This window comes from Lynx canadensis, chromosome A1 (assembly GCF_007474595.2).
Source record: "Lynx canadensis isolate LIC74 chromosome A1, mLynCan4.pri.v2, whole genome shotgun sequence".
NCBI lineage: Eukaryota > Metazoa > Chordata > Mammalia > Carnivora > Felidae > Lynx > Lynx canadensis.
The window spans coordinates 5927721-5948566 of NC_044303.2; the positions used below are offsets into that span (position 1 = coordinate 5927721).

Sequence of the window (20846 nt, forward strand, 5' to 3'; positions counted from 1 at the left end):
TGACGTGTGTCTAGATGGCTAGGAACTTTTTTTTTTTTTTTACCTTGAGATGATTATGACTTATCTAGGGAACCAGTTTACCCAACATGTCAAGTACAGCTGTGTTCATGACTATAGCCACTCTTACCCACAGATGCCCTAGACTGCGTTCTCCTTACAGAGAACAAGAAGGAGGAAACCCAGGAGGGACAACACAGAAGCATGAGGAAGGTGGTCAGACGCCACCTGATGGGAAGGAAATACCCATTGCAGGGAGTCTCTGTGTAAGTTTCCTCTAAAACAGCCAGTGAATAAAGCAATGTAGTTCTACAAAGAGACCAGAGACTGTGTTTTTAAATTTGGGTCTCACATGAACCCACTTAATGGTACCAAAAAAATCACTTACTCTCTGTGCGAGTCACTTTATTTATAGAATGGGAACATCTCAGAATTGCCGTAAGATTAAAATAAGACAGGTGTAAATTTTTCGAATTTTTGCTGAACGTCTGTAGAAATTATAGAAGGGATGGAATTAATCTAACAACTAGGAAAGAAGAAAATATGCCCAGGGAAATGAAAGAAAAAGATAATAAAAGTATAGAATAGCGGTCAGCAAACTATGGCCCACAGGCCTAATCCAAGCCCTGCCTCTTTTTATAAATAAAGTTTTATTGGAACACGGCCGCACCTATTTGTTTACATGTTGCCTGTGGCTATTTCTGATTCCACAACAGAGACTGCATGGCCCCCAAAGCTGAGAGTATTTACTATGAGTCCTTTCACAGTAAAACTTTGCAGGTGCTAGTCTATACTATAAAGAGATGGATGGAGAAAGGGGTGAGTAGGGTAGGCCTTTGTTTTCCTTAAAATTTCTCATTCAGAATAAAAGTTCCTTAAATGCACACCAACGTGACTAACCTGGAAGAAATCAGAACCATGTCTGCAGGAAGGAATTGTCCATTTGAGGCCTTCACAATGTCACCCACCTTGACCTTTTAAACCGGGAAAGAAACAACCGAAGCATAAATTCTAAAAGCACAGATAGAGGCAAAACATGTCAAATATTCTTTTTTTTTTTTTAATTTTTTTTTCAACGTTTATTTATTTTTGGGACAGAGAGAGACAGAGCATGAACGGGGGAGGGGCAGAGAGAGAGGGAGACACAGAATCGGAAACAGGCTCCAGGCTCCGAGCCATCAGCCCAGAGCCCGACGCGAGGCTCGAACTCCCGCACCGCGAGATCGTGACCTGGCTGAAGTCGGACGCTTAACCGACTGCGCCACCCAGGCGCCCCAACATGTCAAATATTCTTAAGAGAAATTCTGATACGAAAATCCTGAAGACATGCTAAGAAACTTCGGCTACATTAGAACAATTTTATTTTTTCAGGGATTCATTCCTCTAAAGTAGTTGCTCTTAACCAGAGTCTCTTTTGCCCTCCCCCTCCACCAGGGACCTTTGGCGATGTCTGGAGACATTTTTGGTTGTCACGATGTTGGGGTTTTAGTGGGTCGTGCTATTGGCATCAAGTGCCCGGAGGCCGGGGATACTGCTAAACATTCGACAATGCACAGGACAGCCCCTAGAACAAATAATTTTCTGGCCCAAAATGTAAGCTCTGCCAAGGCTGAGAAATCCAAACAGACCTACTGGTACTAGTATTTTTCCCATGATACGCTGTTCATACACCATCACGCTGTAACTGCTTGCCTAATGATGTGCTTTTCTCTGGTCTGTGAACTTTATGTGGAACAGGGAATGAATGAGTGAATGAATGAATGAACAAATAAATAAATATTTGTTGGCTGAATGTATAAATGAATTCCAACTTGTAAGTAAGAGAGAGATGTAAATACTAGGAACAATACAGAGGGAAAACAATATGAGTTCTTGATGCTTTCTTCTTGTGTACTTTTTCTTTGACAAACCCCTTGAGCATTTATTTCCACGGTGCTAAGTATTGAGGACATTAGTCTTAAAAGTGGCAGGCCCTTCCTGGGCAGCTAGAAAAGCAGAGGGGCAGAGGGCAAAATTCTCTCATAAACCAATTTCTAGAACTATGTTGGAAAAAATAATAGTAATTTCTGAAGAGGAAGAGAAAAGGAGACGATTTTCCTTTTTATGGCATGATCACACAGATCGTGTCCACCTTCATTAATTGGGCAAAGGTTAATTAAATACTTCCATATCAAAGTGAAGAGAGAACCTTAAAAGTTGCATGTGTCTACAAATGCAGAGAACACGTGCAACAGCAGGGGAGAAAAACAGATTGACAAATAAACATTCACAACTTACATAAAAATTCACAATGCAGTGAACAATAAATTTGTAACTTACATAAATGACTAATTTACAATAAGATCTAACATTGGCTAGACTGAGACAAGTTGAAACTTTGTAATTAGATTTCCGCCCCCCCTGGAACAACAGTGACCCCAAAAATGATGCACTCATGGAACTGACAGCAGGCAGTAATTCCCCTAAGGGTGGTCATGTCTTACAAGCTCTCTTTCTGTTTTGCCCACAGTACCTCCAAATCAACTCCCTTTTCCTTTTGTAAGCCCGATATTTAGAGTGCTCCATTTGATTGTACAGGTAAAAAAGGAGTCAGAGAGATAACAATTCCTGGCCCTTGGCTCTAGCTATTTGACTTGCTTTTCCAGTGGAAGGCACTGGGGGTAAATTAAAAGTCAATCATGCAGTCGCCTCTGCTCTGAGAGAAGCACCCCGCCCACCCGCTGGAGCCTCACTCGTCTCCTCTTGTCATTCTCCCCTGACATTCTGCCATCAGGAATGGAGTGGATCTGTCAGTGGCTTTGTTCTCTTCGTCTCAATGAGAGGAGCAAAATGCAATCATGACTGTTTTATCTCTCTTAGGGAAAGAAATACTGATACCGAGAAATCAAAACATTCTTATAATTAGCCTTCAAAGGAATTTTACACTGGTCAGCAATTAATTCCTATTATTTTTATGTTTATTTATTTTGGGAGAGAGAGAGAGAGACAGCACGCACAGGTGCAAGCCAGGGAGGGGCAGAGAGAGAGAGAGAGAGAGAGGGAAAGACAGAATCTCAAGCAGGCACCTCACTGTCAGCACAGAGCCTGACCTGGGGCTGGATCTCACGAGCCATGAGATCATGACCTGAGTGAAATCAAGAGTCGGATGCTTAACCAACTGAGCCACCCAGGCGCCTCAGCAATTAATTATTGATGAGGACAGAGTCGGTATCTAGCCCCAGTATGCCTTTTATTTATATCCCAAGGAAAATATATTCACGGAAACATCCCCTGTGGTAGTCTCCATACAAAGGCTGCCTTCTACCCTGAGCAACAGTCTGTGAAGCATCATCTTTAGATATTCCAGGAAATGACACAGAAGTAACCCAGAGGCACATTAGGAAGCACGTAGACTTGCAACCACTTAGACTTCAATACAAATCCTAGTTTCACCACTTGTGGGCTGTGTGACCTTGAGCAAAATGTACTTAATTCTCTTTGATCCTCTACTTCCTTCATCATGTTTCATAGATAAAAATCTGTAACTTTAAATATGGTAGGCGCCAGGAATGCCTGTGTGGCTCAGTCAGTTAAGTGTCCGACTTCGGCTCAGGTCATGATCTCACGGTCCATGAGTTCAAGCCCCACGTTGAGCTCTGGGCTGACAGCTCGGAGCCTGGAGCCTGCTTCGGATTCTGTGTCTCCCTCTCTCTCTGCCCCTCCCTCACTGATGCTCTGTCTCTCTCTCCTTCAAAAATAAATAAAACATAAAAAATAATAATAATAAATAAATATATATGGTAGGCGCTTCTTACTAAGTTAAAAGTTCAAATACGTTCTTACCTCTTTCCACATAATCACTTTCCATTCATTCTCTCTGAACACTGAAAAACATATAGCTATATATTAACTGTAACAATTGTATTAGGTAAAGTCCAAAATAATAAAAGATACTTTTCCAAAAATCTAAATGTGTTTCTTTACAAGGTACTGTCTTTATTAATTTAACCTTGACATAAAGTGGAAAAATATGTAAACTGTGTTCACACACACTGCATCAAAATAGAGCAATATGTATAATATAATGTAACATAAGTATAGACAGATGACAGGTAGAAGCTACGTTAAGTTACTTCCACTCCTGAACAGTTCGCTGCTACATGCTAAAATACTGGCTGCTAGCCCAAAAAATAACCTATATTTCTAATCAATTATCAAGATAGCACATATCAAAACTAGGACTGGGAGAGACTATGTAACACCCAGATCTTTTTTTTTCTTCTAATGTTTATTTTTGAGAGGGAGAGAGAGAGGGAGACACAGAATCTGAAGCAGGCTCCAGGCTCTGAGCTGTTAGCACACAGCCCAACGCAGGGCTCAAACTCCTAAACCATGAGATCATGACCTGAGTGGAAGTCAGACATTTAACCGACTGAGCCACCCAGATGCCCTTCCAGATCTTTTCTATTGACATAAGAATTGCTCATATCCCAAATATTCCAACTTCCCATCTCTTTTCTTTTCTTTTATCCTAATTAACATAATTGATGATTCTTACATATGGCAACAGTTTCCTTCTGGTTGTTGGTTTTTTGTGTCTGTATTCCTTTAAATAATAGAACGTTATGAAACACAGTATGTGTATCTATTTGGTCAATTTGGGTATTTTCTTACAGTGAGAAGAGATAAAAGCTCAGTCTAATATCTTACCTATTGTGTTCTTTGTGTTGATTAATCTGTCTGCCATATGTCGTTTCTGTTACAGAAAAAAATCCATTACATTGGAAGTTCAGAGTGAATAATTCACATTATAATACAAGTCACAGTAGGTTTAAGAAAGAACAGAGGCAGCAAACCTGTCAGTCTCTTCTTTGTTTTGCCCTTATCTGACTCTCCTAAATGAGAGGTCATCTAAGGGAGGGGCTAAGTGTGGCCTCGGGAGAGGCTTGCCTTGGTTAACATCCCGGCTCTGCCTCTTACTAATGCAGGCTTCGCAGGTCACTAACCTGTCCGTGGCTCCATTTAAGTGAACACATGCAAACACACACGCACGCACATGCACGCACATGCACACACATTTTACAGGGCCTCCTACATAATGAATGCTACTGAAAATGTTAGCACATTATAGGTTGCTTTCAATGACTATATTTATAGTTAAACACATAAGTAGCAATCGTGGATTTCGCTCCAATTTAGCCCAAGGTTTAAATCAAGTTTGAGAAATTCTTTCATATTATAAACCAATCAAAAGACCAGCAACCAAACAGATTTTCCTATCTTAATAAGATATGAAGGAATTCGGCACAAGAATATGAATAACAAATAGTTAGCAATTTTGGAAAATGAGCATGAGGATTGTGAGTGAGGAGGAAGGGGCCTCTACTGGAGTGGCCCAGCTGTCTTTATGAGGTAGGGTCAGAGCAAACAGAAAGCAATCTTAAATGTCTCTCTTCTTTTCCTTCACAGCTAAAACTTGCAGGCTCTCGTGAAATTATAGCTCTGACAAGGTTAAAGGAGAAACGAAGTCACTGCACAATTCCTGACCTCTTAGGATCTTCACCTCTGGTTGCATTATATCCCCAAAGATACTATCATAGTTCTTATGGCCACTATTAAGTCCTGCTGGTTTCTCAAACACACACACACACACACACACACACTTTAAAATTTGAAACCTTAGAGTTTAATTCACATTTCACATCAACTACAGGTTTAAAGAATTATACCAGTTGCAAAACACGCAGCTAGGAAAAAGAGCAAGAAATACACTTCATGTACTCAAGGCAATAGTTTGGGAACATTTCACTAACAGTAAACTTACATAATCTTCTACAATCTCTTTGATGCCTGAAATGGTAAGTATAATCATCAAAGGCAAGAGAGTTGTATATTTTCCTGTTGGAGACACATCTGGAATTTGCTGCAAAAACAGAGTTACACTATGAATTCTATGATAAATTTTTCTTGTATTTTGCTTAACACTAAAAGCCAGGCTACTCGTGGCATACCCAGGACATGAAAACAACACACGGTGTTAAATAAAAAGGGGAAAGAGACTCTTAGCACATCGAAACCATCCCTCGAGCATGGTGTGAAACATTACATTATGGGAAAGCCACCAGTGCGCCTACTTAACGCTTCAGTCATATGTCACCTTCCCAAGAGAATACTGTTATCACGTTTTGAATTCAGAGGCTTCGACTGTATTCTGAAGCTGACTGTATTTGAAGCTTTCAAAACTTAATTGTCTAAGATAGCATCCTTTCCAAACAGTTAAAGCCAGAAGGTCAGTTATCGTAACCGAATCTTGCTTCTTTTTGAGGCGGAAGAGAAATTTTTTGGAGGCCTGGGAGAATAACGTTGCTTGGGTACAAATTACCTGTGGAGAGGGCTCTGGGGCTATGCCCCACTGTTTAAAGCTAGGAGAAATAAAGTGACAAGCAGACTGGCAGTTTTCTGATGGACGCAAGGGTAGATGAGGTTGTAAAGGAGATCCTTTACAGATTTAGAACAGCTCTCAGGCCTGTATTTCTAGACTTGGGTCTAGAGAGTGGATACTCTCTATGCTGCCTTATTTCCTGCTTGTTATTTCTTTGTGCAGCCAAAGAGTATCTATTCTGAAGTGCTCAATAATTCTTGTGGTTACTTTAAAAGCAGTCAGACACAGAGGAAGAAAGGGAGAGGTTCTAGGATCGCTGAGGCTATCAATGAAACCTGCCTTCCAAATAACTTGCCTCTGCCTGACTTCTCCATCTCTCTGCAGTGCACCCCAAGCCCGTCGTGTTGCTCCCAGGCCCCCCTCTCTCTTTTCCTCAGTTAAAGCCTCGCCGGAGCTGGTCACTTCACTGTAGCTCCTGACTGTCACTGCCTTCTCACTACAGTCCAAGCTTCTGAATGTAGCTCACGAAGCTTCTCATTACCTGGCCTCGGCCAACATCTTTAGCTTCTTCTCTACACTCCAGACAAAATTTTTACCATTTCCAGAACATTTCACATGCTAGAGAAAATTTTAACACTTTAAATTTTCACAATGCAAAACATATAAGACCTTCTTGGAGAAAAGCCTACCTCTTTCCCTCCCCCACTGGGTCCCCGGTTCTCACAAAAGGCGACCAGTGTTTCCGGTTGCTGTGCCTTTGCTCACACGGTCTTCTGCGCCCCAAAGGTCTTCTCTTCTTCCACTGACCTCTACTTACTGTTAAGCTCCTCATTCTCTAGTCTTTGGCTCAAATGTCTTCTTTTTCAGTACCTTTTCCTGAACCACTCGCCCTCAAGCCCAGAGTAGGCTGTGGTCCCCTAGCACTTTATAAATATTTCTTAAAGCACTTGTATGTTAGGACTACCCGCTCTCCAAAGGGAGAACTACATCTGACAATTCATTCTTGAATTACTAATTTCATGCCCAGGTTTTGGTACACACTATGTGATCTCTATAAATTTTTGCTAATGCCAATCTTCTGTTTAAGGTCAATTCAACAGATTCATTAAATTCTTATCTCAAAGCTTGGCCGTTTTGAAGGCACTGTTTCTTTTCTTTTCTTTTTTTCTTTCTTTCCACGTTTTTATTTATTTTTGAGAGACAGAGACAAAGCATGAGTGGGGGAGGGGCAGAGAGAGAGGAAGACACAGAATCTGAAGCAGGCTCCAGGCTCTGAGCCGTCAGCACAGAGCCAAATGCAGGGCTCAAACTTACCAACTGTGAGATCATGATCTGAGCTGAAGTGGGACAGCTAACCTACTAGCCACCCAGGTGCCCCTTGAAGGCACTGTTTCTATTCTCAAGGAATTTGCAGTTTGCCAGGAGAAATAAAACCAATTATAATGCATAGCACAGATTACTGCTACAGAAGATAAGGAAGGGAGAAATTAGCATGGCACATGGCATTTAGCGGAGTTTGGAGGAGGATGGTTTTGAGTTATGCCTTTAAGAGAATGGGTGGGGGATAGCCAGATGAGTGCCTTCTGGGTTAGAGAATAGAATGAACCAAGGTCTAAAGAGAGGAAGGAAACTGAAGAATTGTGAGGAGACTTGCCTCTCAGATTGTGTTGGGTTGTAGGGTTCATGACAAAAACAAGGTTGAAGAAACAGGAATAAACCAGATTATGGAAGGTCTTGAATTTAAGTGTTTTGAAAAGATGTCATTCCTAAAAGAAAACACAGAGGGAAAGCTTCCAGATGTTGGTCTTGGCAAAGATTTCTTGGATATGACGCCAAAAGCACAGGCAACAAAAGCAAAAACAGACAAGTGGGACTACATCAAACTAAAATTCTTCTGCACAACAAGGGGAACCATCAAAAAAATGCAAAGGCAGACTACAAAATAGGAGAAAATATTTGAAAACCCTCCATCTGGTAAGGATATAGAAGGAACTCCAAATCAACAGGAAAAAAAAATAATAATAATAATCCAATCACAATGGGCAAAAGACTTGAATAGACATTTCTCCAAAGACAACATACAAATGGCCAAGAGGTACATGAAAAGGTGCTCAATGTCACTAGTCACCAGGCAAATGAAATTCACAACCACAATGAGGTATCACCTCACACATGTTAGGATGGCTATTAATTAAACACAGAAAATAACAAGTGTTGGTGAGGACGTGAAAAAATTGGAATCCTTGTATACTTCTGTTGGGAATATAAAATGGTGCTGCTGTTACAGAAAATAATATGGAACTTTTTCAAAGAAATTAAAATAGAACTACCATATGCTTCAGCCATCCCACTTCTGGGTATTTATCCAAAAGTTGAAACCAGGATCTTGGAGAGATAGCAGCACTCCCACATTCAGCTCAGAATTATTCACAATAGACAAGATATGGGAACAACCTCAATGTCTTGTCGATGGATGAGTGGATAAAGAAAATGTGGCATCTATACAATGGAATATTATTCAGATTTTAAAAAGAAGGAAATTCTGGGACACCTGGGTGGCTCAGTTACTTCGGCTCAGGTCATGATCTCACGGTTTGTGAGTTCAAGCCCCGCATTGGGCTCTGTGCTAACAGCTCGGAGCCTGGAGCCTGCTTCGAATTCTGTGTCTCCCTCTTTCTCTGCCCCTCCCCTGCTCACGCTCTGTGTCTTTCTGTCTCTCAATAATAAATAAATGTTAAAAAAAATTATGAAAAGAAGGAAGTTCTGCCACATGTAACAACGTGGATGAATCTTGAAGGCATTATAATGAGGTAAGCTATAGACAGACAAATACTGCATGAATCCACTTATGTGAGATATCTAATGTAGTCAGATTCATGGAGTCAGAGTAAAATGGTGGTGTCAGCGTCTAGAGAGAGGGAGAGATAAGGAGTTGTTATTCAATGAGCATAAAGTCTAAGTTATGCAAGATTAAGAAGTCCTAGAAATCTGCTGTACAACAGATGTCTATGGTTAACACTGGTATATCATACACTTAAAATTGTTAAGGGGGTAGATCTCACATTAAGTGTTCTTACTGAAATATTAAAAAAAGAAGAGAAAAGAAAATTAGCTATTTCAAACTAGCATTTGGACTTTCTTTAAACTCTTTCTTTTAATACAATAAAATTATCCTCTCATGGAGGTGGCATACATTATAAAAGTTAGTCCAATAATATCTCATTAATGATCTAAATCAGGAAGAACTGTGGGCCAATTCATCTACTGGGCATCAACATCCCCCAAATGAGAATTTTTCATCCCCCAAATGAGAATTCCAATGTCTTACTGAGTAACTTAAATATTGTAAGAAGAGAGTTCTCTTCTTGCCGTGTTTCAATTTATTCTGTACGTTCAATTTTTATTTCAGCTAAATGCGCTTTTTACATTTTTCTTTTTTAAAAAAAGCATAATCCAGTAATGTGTTCAGGAATATTACCTGCAATATAGTAATGAACAGGAAGAAAGCATTAGCAGCTTTGCTAAACTGCAGATACAGATATCGAGGGAGGAATGACCATATGCTGTACTTGGCTGTGCTGTAGGCAAAAAGAAAATTACCACTGTCAGTTCACACTCTGAACTCTAAAAACACCAAAGGAAAACCCAGAAATGGATAAAATATTATTATAAAACACTGACTCTTTTCTGAAGATTTTTTTGTCGTTTTTGAACACTCATTGTTACCTGAAAACAATGTCAGGACAAAGCAAGAATTTTCTCCATCTCAGGAACTAAGAACTACGAATACAATAGACAAGCAGGAGGTATTCCACATTTTCTAATGGCCTGTAATTCTTATAACAGAACTCCTAATCAGCATCTGTCTTATAGTTCAAGGATAACAAGAGCCAGCAATGTTTCTCCCTTCTCTCCCTCCCAGGAGCTTTATCATTAAAAGTTATCTTAAATCCATCTACCCCCAAATGCCTAGGCCACGTCACGGACAAAGAAAACCATCGCGGGTGTGTTTCTTTTTTTCTAATGAATCTACTACATTTAAACATCAGAAAGGGGCGCCTGGGTAGCTCAGTCAGTTAAGCCTCTGACTCTTGATTTCAGCTCAGGTCATGATCTCACAGTTCCTGAGATCAAGCCCGGCGTAATGCTCTGCACTGACAGTGTGGAGCCTGCTTGAAATTCTCTCTTTCCCTCTCTCTCTCTCTCTCTCTCTCTCTGCCTCTCCTCTGCTTGCATTCTCTCTCTCTCTCCCCCCGCCCTGCTTTCTCTCTCTCTCTCAAAATAAATAAATAAACTTTTAAAAATAACCGGAAAGACCAGGAGTTTGGGGAAGATGGCAGAATAGGAGAAACCTGAATTCACCTTGTCCCACAAACACACAGAGATAACAGCTCCATCACACAGAAGAGGCCACACCAAAAAGGGCAGGAAAGGCAGAGCTGCATTTGGGAACCAAATCCCCAGCACAACTAACCGCAAATGGGAGAGACAGCACAAGTTCCAAAAAGCAAAAGGATGTGACCCCACACAGGGCACCCCCAGCCCTGGGGACCCACACTGATGAGTCCCCATAAAATCTGGCTTGAAGGCCAATGGGGCTTCAATCCAAAAACTTTAAAATTCATCAGGCTTAACTGTGGGAGAGCCAGAGAGCAAGGGAAAGCTGAGTCCCTGCCCTTAAAGGGCCAGCATACTAAACAATCCAGCCCAAGGCCCAATACAGAAGCAGCAGTTTGAAAAGCACATGGGGTATACATGAAGATTTACTGACTAATCTTAAAACATGTGCCTGGAGGGGCAGGAATCTGCATGAGATTTTTCCAGGAACAAGAGTGCTGGCAGAAGCCATTTCTCTTTCCTTCCCCCAGGCTAGATAGCCAGATGCTTGTGGGAGCCAGCAACACTCTTCATCCACCTTTCTAGATCAGGTGCCCCAGCCCAGCATTCCCCTGTGGACCCTCCCCATCCGGCCTGCCTGATCCTTCAACAGGCATCCCAGCAAAGCAGCTGCTGCCCAACAGACCCTGTGAGCAGCTCCCACAGGGACCAGCACCGCTCCAAAGGGACTCCTGCCCTGAAGAGAGGGAGACATAACCCCACATAACAACATGCCCACAGTTTCTGCAGCCAGGCGTCTTGGCTGCCTCTGCAGAAAGCAAGCCCTGCCCTAGGGTGCATGTGCAGCTACGGCAGAAAGGCTAACTGCAGACAGGTTGGCTGACTGCTGGCCCTGCCCACCAACAAGCCCACAGTAGCCACAGACATGCCTCTCCACAGTGCAGGGAGCAAACCCCGTCCAGTGCACCAACAGAAGAAAAAATGGGTCATTGCAGCTGTCTGAACTAAGAATAACTGAGGCCCAGCTGTAAGCGGAGGGTGCAAGACAGCCCACACGGGAGACACCCCTGGAGGATGTTGTTCTGGGGACCAACGGAGATTGCACTATAGGCACCACTCCTATTAAAGACCGCTACATTCAAGTCCAGGAGATGTAGCCAACGTGCCTAATACATAGAAATAGACACAGAGTCACAAAATCAGGAGACAGAAGAATATGTCACAAATGAAAGAACAAGACAAAATCATAGGAAAAGACCAAAATGAAACAAAAATAATATGCTTGATAAAAAAATCAAAGTAATGGTCCTAAAGATACTCAGAGAACTTGAGAGAAGAGTGGATGAACTCAGTGAGAACTTCAAAAAAAGAGACAGAAAATGTGAAAAACCAGTGAAAGCTGAAGAATTCAGTAACAGAAATTAAAAATACAGTAGAGGAAACCACAAGCAGATTAGAGGATGCAGAAGAACAGATTAGTGATCAGGAAGATAGGGTAATGGAAATCAACCCAGCTGAACAGCAAAAAGAAAAACCAATAATAAAAAATGGAACTAGGTTAAGGGAACTCTGCGACATCATCAATAACATTCAAATATACAGATTTCAGAAAAAGAAGAGATAAAGAAGGGGGCAAAAAACTTATTTGAAGAAATAATAGCTGAAAACTTCTCTAATCTAGGGAAGGAAACAGACACCCAGATACAGAATGCAGAGAGAGTCCCTAACCAGATGAACCCAAGGACGTCCATACCAAGACATATAATAATTAAAATGGCAAAAAAGTAATGATAAAGAGAATTTTTTAAAAAGCAAGAGGCAAGCAGAGAGTTACATAAGAAGAAAACCCCATAAATCTATCATGTGATTTTTTTTCAGCAGAAACTACAGGCCAAAGGGTAGCATGATAGATTCAAAGTACCAAAAGAAAAAAAAAAAAAACCTACAACTAAGAATATTCTATCCAACAAGTTTACCATTCAGAATAGAAAAAGAGATAAGGAATTTCCCAGACAAACAAAAGTTGAAGGAGTTCATCACCACTAAACCAACCTTACAAGAAATGTTTAAGGAAATTCTTTAAATGGAAAGAAAAGGTCATAATAAGAAGAAAATTATAAGAGGAAAAATTTTCACAGATAAAAGCAAACATATAGTAAAGGTGGTAGATAACTCACTTATACATGAGTATGACAGCCAAAAGACAAAGGCAGTAAAATCAGTTATCTACAGAAAACTGGTTAAGAGATATACAAAATAAAATGATGTCAAATATGACATTATATACATAAAACATAAAGGGGTGTAAAAATGTACAAATATAAAAATATAAAATGTACAAATATAAAAATACCAAAAAATGCTTTTATTTTGTTTTTAATTTTAATGTTTGTTTATTTTTGAGAGGGAGACAAAGACAGAGACAAAGCTCAAGCAGGGGAGGGGCCGAGAGAGAGAGAGAGCGAGAGAGAGAGATACAGAATCTAAAGCAGGATCCAGGCTCTGAGCTGTCAGCACAGAGCCCAACGTGGGGCTCAAACCCACAAGCTGTGAGATCATGACCTTAATTGAAGTCAGATGCCTAACCAACTGAGCCACCCAGGCACCCCCAAATTTAGTGCTTTTAGAATGTGTTTGAACTTAAGTAACTATGAACATAGACTACAACATACATAAGATGTCATATATCTGATCCTAGTGGTGACCACAGATCAAAAACCTACAACAGATACACAACAAATAAAGAGAAGGAAATCCAAGTATAACACTAAGGAAAGCCATCAAACCACAAGGAAAGAGAGCAAGAAAAGAATAAAGGAACAGAGAACAACTACGACACCAACCAGAAACAACAACATGTCAATAAGTAAATATCTATCAATAATTAAATGTGAATGTACTAAATGCTCAAATCAAAATACATAGGGTAGCTGAATAAATAAAAACAAGCAAGACTCATTTATAAGCTTCCCTACAAGAAACTCACTTCAGACCTAGAGGCACATACACACGGAAAATGAAAGGATGGAAAAACATATACCATGCAAATGGAAGCCAAAAAAAAAAAAAAAAAAGCTGGGGTGGCAATACTTAAATCAGACTAAATAGACTTTAAAACAAAGACTATTGCAAGAGACAAATAAGGACACTGCATAATGATAAAGGGATTAATCCACCAAGAGAATATAACAACTGTAAATATCTATGAACCCAACATAGGAGCACCTAAACACAAAAAGCAAACATTAGCAGTAATAAAGGAAGAAACGGACAGTAATACAGTAATAGAAGAGGACTTTAATACTCCACTTACACCAATTAATAGATTGTCCAGACAGAAAATCAACAAGGAAACAGTGTCTGTGTCTAGATCAGACTAGATGGACCTAACAGATATAAACAAAACATTCCATCCAAAACAACAGAATACACACTATTTTCAAGTACATGTAGAACATTCTCTAGACTAGATGACATACCAGGGCACAAAACAAGTCTCAATAAATTTAGGAACACTCAAATAATCTCAAGCATCTTTTCTGACCAAAATGGTATGAAACTAGAAATCAATTACAAAAAAAAAAAAAAAAAAAAAGAGCTGGAAAAAACACAAACCCATAGAGGCTAAACAGTATGCCCCTAAACAACCAATGGATCGGTGAGGATTACCTCAGTTTGGCTTGTCTGGCATTTTCCTCCTGCTCAGAGTGAGGTGATTTGTTGGGATGGAACACAGAGGTAAAGTGGACTTCTCGTCACATTATGTCAGGGTCCCCATCATCAACACCATTTATTGCTGCTAATGAAAAACTCAAAAAATACATGGAGACAAATGAATTGAAAACACAATTTTCCAAAATCTTTGGGACACAGCAAAGCCTGTTCTAAGCAGGACGTTTATAGTGATTCAGGCCCACCTCAAGAAATAAGAAAAAATTCCAAACAACCTAACCTTACACCTAAAGGAGCTAGAAAAGGAAGAACAAACTAAGTCCAGAGCTAGCAGAAAGAAGGAAACATAAAGATTAGAGTGGAAATGAATAAAATGAGACTAAAATAATAAAGATAAATGAAATCAAGAGCTAGTTCTTTAAAAAGATAAAGTTGATAAAGTATAACCAGACCCATCAAGAAAAAGAGAAAATGACTCAAATAAAATCCGAAATGAAGGAGAAGAGGGGTGCCTGGGTGGCTCAGTCCATTAAGTGACCAACTTTGGCTCAGGTCATGATCTCACAGTTCGTGGGTTCAAGACCCACATCGGGCTCTGTGCTAACAGCTCACAGCCAAGAGCCTGCTTCAGATTCTGTGCCCCCCTCTCTCTCTGCCCCTCCACCATTTGCACTCTGTCCCTCTCTCTCTCAAAACATGAATAAACATTAAAAAAATTTAAAAAGGAAAAAGAAAGGAGAAAAACCAACACCACAGAAATACAAAGGATTATAAGAGAATATTAGGAGAAATTATATGCCAAAAATTGGACAACCTAGAAGAAATTCCTAGAAACATACAATCTTCAAAACCTGAATCAGGAAGAAATAGAAGATCCGAGCACACAGATTGCCAATATTGAAATTGAATTAGTAACCAAAAACTCCAAACAAACAGAGGTCCAGGACCAGATAGCTTTACAGATGAATTCTGCCAAACTTTTAAAAAAGAGTTAATACATATTCTTCTCAAACTATTCCAAAAAATAAAAGATGAAGGAAAAGTTCCCAATTCATTCTATAAAGCCAGCATTACCCTAATACCAAAACCAGACAAAAACACTACCAAAAAGAGAAAACAACAGGCCAATATCTCTGATATGAATAGACTCAAAAATCCTCAACAAAATATTACCAAACTAAAACCAACAATACATTAGAAGAATGATTTACCACAATCAAGTAAAATTTATTCCAGGGATGTAAGGGTGGTTCGATATGTACAAATCAATCAATGTGATACATCACATCAACAAGAGAAAGGATAAAAATCATATTATCTCAATAGATGCAGAAAAAGCAATTGACAAAATATAACATCCATTTTTGATAAAAACTCTCAATAAAACAGGTTTAGAAGAAACATACCTCAACATATTAAAGGCCTTATATGAAAAACCCACAGCTAAAATTATACTCAATGGTGAAAAACTAAGAGCTTTTCTTCTAAGATCAGAAACAAGAAAAGGATGTCCACTCTCACTAGTTTTATTCAACAGATCACTGGAAGTCCTAGCCACAGTAATCAGACAAGAAAAAGAAATAAAAAGCATCCAAATTGGTAAGGAAGAAGTAAAACTGTCACTATTTGCAGATGACACTATATTTGAAAAACCCTTAAAACTCCACCAAATGACTATGAGTAATGATAATTTAGTAAAGTTTCAGGATACAAAATTACTATACATAAATCTGTTGTGTTTCTATACACTAATAACAAAGCTGCAGGAAGAGAAATCAAGAAAAAAAATCTCATTTACAATTGCACCAAAAATAATAAAATATCTAAAAGTAAACTTAACCAAGGAGGTGAAAGACTTGTACTTTGAAAACTGTAAAATATTGATGAAAGAAATTGAAGATGACACAAATGGCAAGATATTTCATGATCATGGATTAGAAGAGTCAATATTGTTAAAATGTCCATACTACACAAAGCAATCTATGCATTTAGTGTAATTCCTATAAAAACACCAACATTTTCACAGAATTAGAACAAATAGTCCTCAAATTTGTATGAAATCACAAAAGACCCCAAATAGCTAAGGCAATCTTGAGAAGGAAGAACAAAACCAGACGTATCACCCTCCCAGATTTCAGGATGTACTACAAAGCTATAGTAATCCAAACATTATGGTACTAAAGCTGTAGTAATCCAAACATTATGGTACTGGCACAAAAACAGACACTCAGGCCAATAGAACAGAATAGGCAGCCCAGAGGTAAACACACACCTATTTGGTCACTTAATCTATGACACGGGAGGCAAGAATATAAAAAGGGTAAAAGACAATCCCTTCAATAAATGGTACTGCGAAACCGGAAAGCTACATGCAAAAGAATGAAACTGGACCAATTTCTTACATCATACACAAAAATAAAATCAAAATGGATTAAATACCTAAATGTAAGACTTGAAACCATAAAACTCCTAAAAGAAATGTCCATTTGGCATTGGACGTAGAAATATTTTTCTAGATATGTCTTCTCTGGCAATGGAAACAAAAGCGAAATTAAACCATTTGGACTACACCAAAATTAAAAGCTTTTGCACAGTGAAGGAAACCATCAACAAAATGAATAGGCAACCTACTGAGTGGGAGAAGATATTTGCAAATGACATATCCAGTAAGGGGTTAACATCCTATGTATACAAACTTATTCAAATATAAACGTATTCCCCTCAACCCCCCCCCCCGCAAATTAGTGTGATTAAATATGGGCAGAGGACCTGAATAGGCATTTTTCCAAGGAAGACATATAGATGGCCAACAGACAGATGAAAAGATGCTCAACATCACTAATTATCACGGGAATGCAAATTAAAACCACAATAAAATATCACTTTACACCTGTCAGAATGACTAAAATGAAAAATCACAGTAACAAGGATGTGGAGGAAAAGGAACCCTCATGCACTGTTGGTGAGAATGCAGATTGGTACAGCCACTATGGAAAACAGTATGGAGATTTCATGAAAAATTAAAAATATATTTACCATATGATCTAGTAATTCATTACTGGGTATCTACCCAAAGAAAACAAAAACACAAATTCACAGATCTATATGCACCCTTATGTTTATTGCAGCATTATTTACAATAGGCAAGATATAGAAGGAACCCAAGTGTCCATCCACAGATGAACGGGTAAAGAAGGAAGGACCTCCTTCAAAATGGAAGGACCTAGAGGGTATAATGCTAAGTGAAATAAGTCAGCCAGAGAAAGACAAATACTATATTATTTCAGTCATATGTGAATATAAGAAACCAATAAAGAAAAAAGAGGCAAACAAAAAACCAGAAACTTAAATACAGAATAACTGGTGGTTGCCAGAAGGGAGATGAGTGGGGGGATGGGTGAAATAAAGGGGATTGAGAGCACACTTACCCTGATGAGCACTGAGTAATGTATACAATTGCTGAATCACTATATTATACACCTGAAAACTAATATAACACCGTATGTTAAGTATACTTCAATTAAAAAAAAAAGCCTAATGCTAAATTCCCCAATGGAGGATAATGGTGGAGAACTCAGCAGCTCTGTGAGGTTCCACTGCAAAGCATTTACCTTGGGAATGCCAACTGGTGCAGCCACTCTGGAGAACAGTATGGAGGTTCCTGAAAAAGTTAAAAAGAGAACTACCCTATGACCCAGCAATTGTACTACCAGGTATTTATCCAAAGGATACAAAGAGTAGTGATTCAAAGAGGCACATGCACCACCATGGTTATAGCTGTCAACAATAGCCAAACTGTGGAAAGAGCCCAAATGTCCATCAACTGATGAATGGATAAAGATGTGTGTGTGTGTGTGTGTGTGTGTGTGTGCATGTGCGCACATGTGTATTTAATGGAATGTTACTCAGCCATCAAAAAGAATGAAATCTTGCCATTTGCAAGATGTGGATGGAGCTAGAATGTATCATGCTAAGCGAAATAAGTCAGTCAGAGAAAGACATGACTTCACTCACATGTGGAATTTAAGAAACGAAACAGATGAACATAGGGGAAGTGTAGGAAAAAGAAAATAAGATGAAAACAAGAGGGAGGCAAACCACAAGAGACTCTTAACTGTAGAGAACAAACTGAGGGTTGCTGGAGAGGTGTTGGGTGGGGGGGGGGACGGGCTAAATGGGTGATGGGCATTAAGGAGGGCACTTGTTGGGATGAACACTGGGTGTTATATGTAAGTGATGAATCGCTAAATTCTACTCCTGAAACCAATACTACACTATATGTTAACCAACATGAATTTAAATAAAACCTTGGGGGGAAGAAAGGAAAGCACTTTTACCTCCTAGGTATTGCTAAAGGGCACTCTCGATTGGCAGTGGGCTGCATGGTACTGCTATTAACAGGAGGAACAAGTGAGAGCAGAGGCCAATTCAGAAACAGAAACCTTGAGGGTGAGATGAAGACACAGCCTATTCTTGGTAGTGAACTTGAGAATTCAAAGTTTTTCAGGGTTTGAGACAACTGTTACACCCTGAAGTATCTACACCAAGTGTATTTTGCAGGTGAGGATGACATCCTCCTCCTTCCTCTCCTCCCAGCTCCACACACTTCTCACCTGATGGAGTTTTTGCAGAAGTTGTTCCTAATGGGCTCATTGAGGTAAATGGTGCGGACTTTGGACACGTCTGATCCTTGAAGAGACTGTTGGCAGCCCATCTTTTCCTCCACCTTCTGACAGATTAAAGAGAAATCAACAGGTCCTACAACAAGAAGGCAAAGGAATATTACCCAGAAGTGCAACTGAAATCAGGCTCCAGGGAACGCATCAAGTGCATTGCATATTGGACCTCTGTTGAGTCCCCAAGGAGGAGACTGTTTTCCTAGCCTCCAGTTCTTCACCTGTCCCATCCATTTCTCCAGGGACCAGACATCCAAGACCTCCCCTGTCACCCTGCATTGGCGAGGCGGTTCTGGTTCCCTCATGGCTACCACATCCCCATTCCCTCCCCAGCCCTGGAGGCTCTGGGTGGGCACTGACACTTAGCCCGGGCAGGAGACTGGGGAAGATGCAGTGAGATAGGGCCCAGCAGCTGGCCTCAGAAAAAGAATGGGCGAGGGGAGAAGGTGAATAGGGCTGGGGGAAGCGGAGGGGAGAGTGTGTTGGCTGAAGAACAGTAGCTCCATGACCAAAGGGCAGCCCCCTGACCAAGATAGCCTTAACATTCCCCCCAGCTTGACTAAATTGGAAATAGATGCCTTCTTGTCTCTAGTCCTGAATTCCCTTTCCTTTTTACTAACGTGAAGCATTTACTTTGGAAAAGTGATTGTATGTTGTTATTCTACTCCCTTTGAAATGTATAGAAATGTCCTGAAAAGCCCCTTGCCAGCTTTAAGATCCATGGGAAAGCTTTTCTCAAGGACCTGGGAGATCCCTGAAATGTAATCATCAAAGAAGTTCTCCATTCCATGGTAGGATAGGAACCTAACTTCAGGGGGTGCCTTGCTCGAAGTGTAAAATTCTCATATGTCATGAAGATAAGAGAAAATGTAGTTATTCTTTGGGTAAAGCCAGTTAGCAGACACAGGTGGCCAACAATCCTCCTCCTTCCCCACCCCAGCTTTTTAAAACTCCCCCACCTTTGTTTCAGCTAAGGTGAGCTCAGTCTCTCTCCTCTATTGAAATAGCCTTGAATAGTCTTCCTGGCCCCATTAACTTCACCCAGGTAACATATATTTTGATATCTCCTACCCCCAAAATAAGTGAGATTTTTGACCAAGGGGCCAAGGAAAGTCTCATTTGTTTCTGACAAGAAATAGAGGCTAGTGTGCCCTCAACAGTAAGAAGCATTTTTATGTCTGAGTCCATGTACCCAGTTTTCCTCAGACTTGCCCAAGGTCCTGTAGTGCAGGATTAATAGGGATATTCAAGTCCTTGAGTCACGAACTTTCTCACCGTCACTGTATGTTTAGTAAGAGAGCTATTTCTCTTCAAGCGTTTCCCTAACAACGCATCCATGTGTGAGGGTAAAGAAACAAAAGGTGAGTTACAGTTTACTAAGGGGCTGCTGATGAAAATAAATAAAGCTCTAAACACCTGACTAGACATGTGTGATCTTCAAGGCTATCAACAGGCTTCAAGGGGGAGCCTGTTGACCTGCTGCTACCTGACAGAAGGGTGCTGGTGACCAAGTGTCCCCAGTTGAAAGGCCTGAGCCTTTAATGTCCCGGCTCACACACTAGGTGCCTCTCACCACACCAACATGTCTCTTCAGCAAATAACTGGTCTCTTAGAGTGGCCCCATTAAATTGTATAATAGTAAAAAGTGAGCCAACATAGAATCTATGAAAACGTAATGCAGCCCTTTGCCCATAAAAATGACAAAGCCTAAGGAACAAAAGACAAAGGAAATTCTTGTTTGCACATCAAAGGAATTAAGTTACAAAACACACAGAAAATACATTTCCTGTAAAAGAAATTAA

General features: G+C 40.0%; 1 protein-coding gene and 1 long non-coding RNA gene across 3 annotated transcripts in view; both read right to left on the bottom strand.

The window, feature by feature from the left end:
* Nucleotides 1-19349, bottom strand: part of LOC115508974 (probable phospholipid-transporting ATPase DRS2) — a 34754-nt gene extending 15405 nt beyond the window's left edge. Inside the window, exons 1-2 of the mRNA XM_032593739.1 lie at nucleotides 19214-19349; nucleotides 18982-19126 (exon numbers count right to left, since the gene is read on the bottom strand). Of these exons, the coding sequence (XP_032449630.1) occupies nucleotides 18982-19126; nucleotides 19214-19349 (281 nt within the window). The remainder of the gene's footprint in view (nucleotides 1-18981; nucleotides 19127-19213) is intronic.
* On the bottom strand, nucleotides 3818-7550 carry LOC116737997. 2 transcript variants are annotated; one of them, XR_004343463.1, is made up of 4 exons: nucleotides 7048-7550; nucleotides 5801-5899; nucleotides 4687-4732; nucleotides 3818-3860 (listed from the first exon to the last, which is right to left on the bottom strand). It is a non-coding gene; the product is annotated as an uncharacterized LOC116737997 (long non-coding RNA). The 2 variants fall into 2 exon arrangements; XR_004343462.1 differs by having other exon boundaries at nucleotides 5801-7550.
* Nucleotides 19350-20846: the final 1497 nt, after the last annotated feature.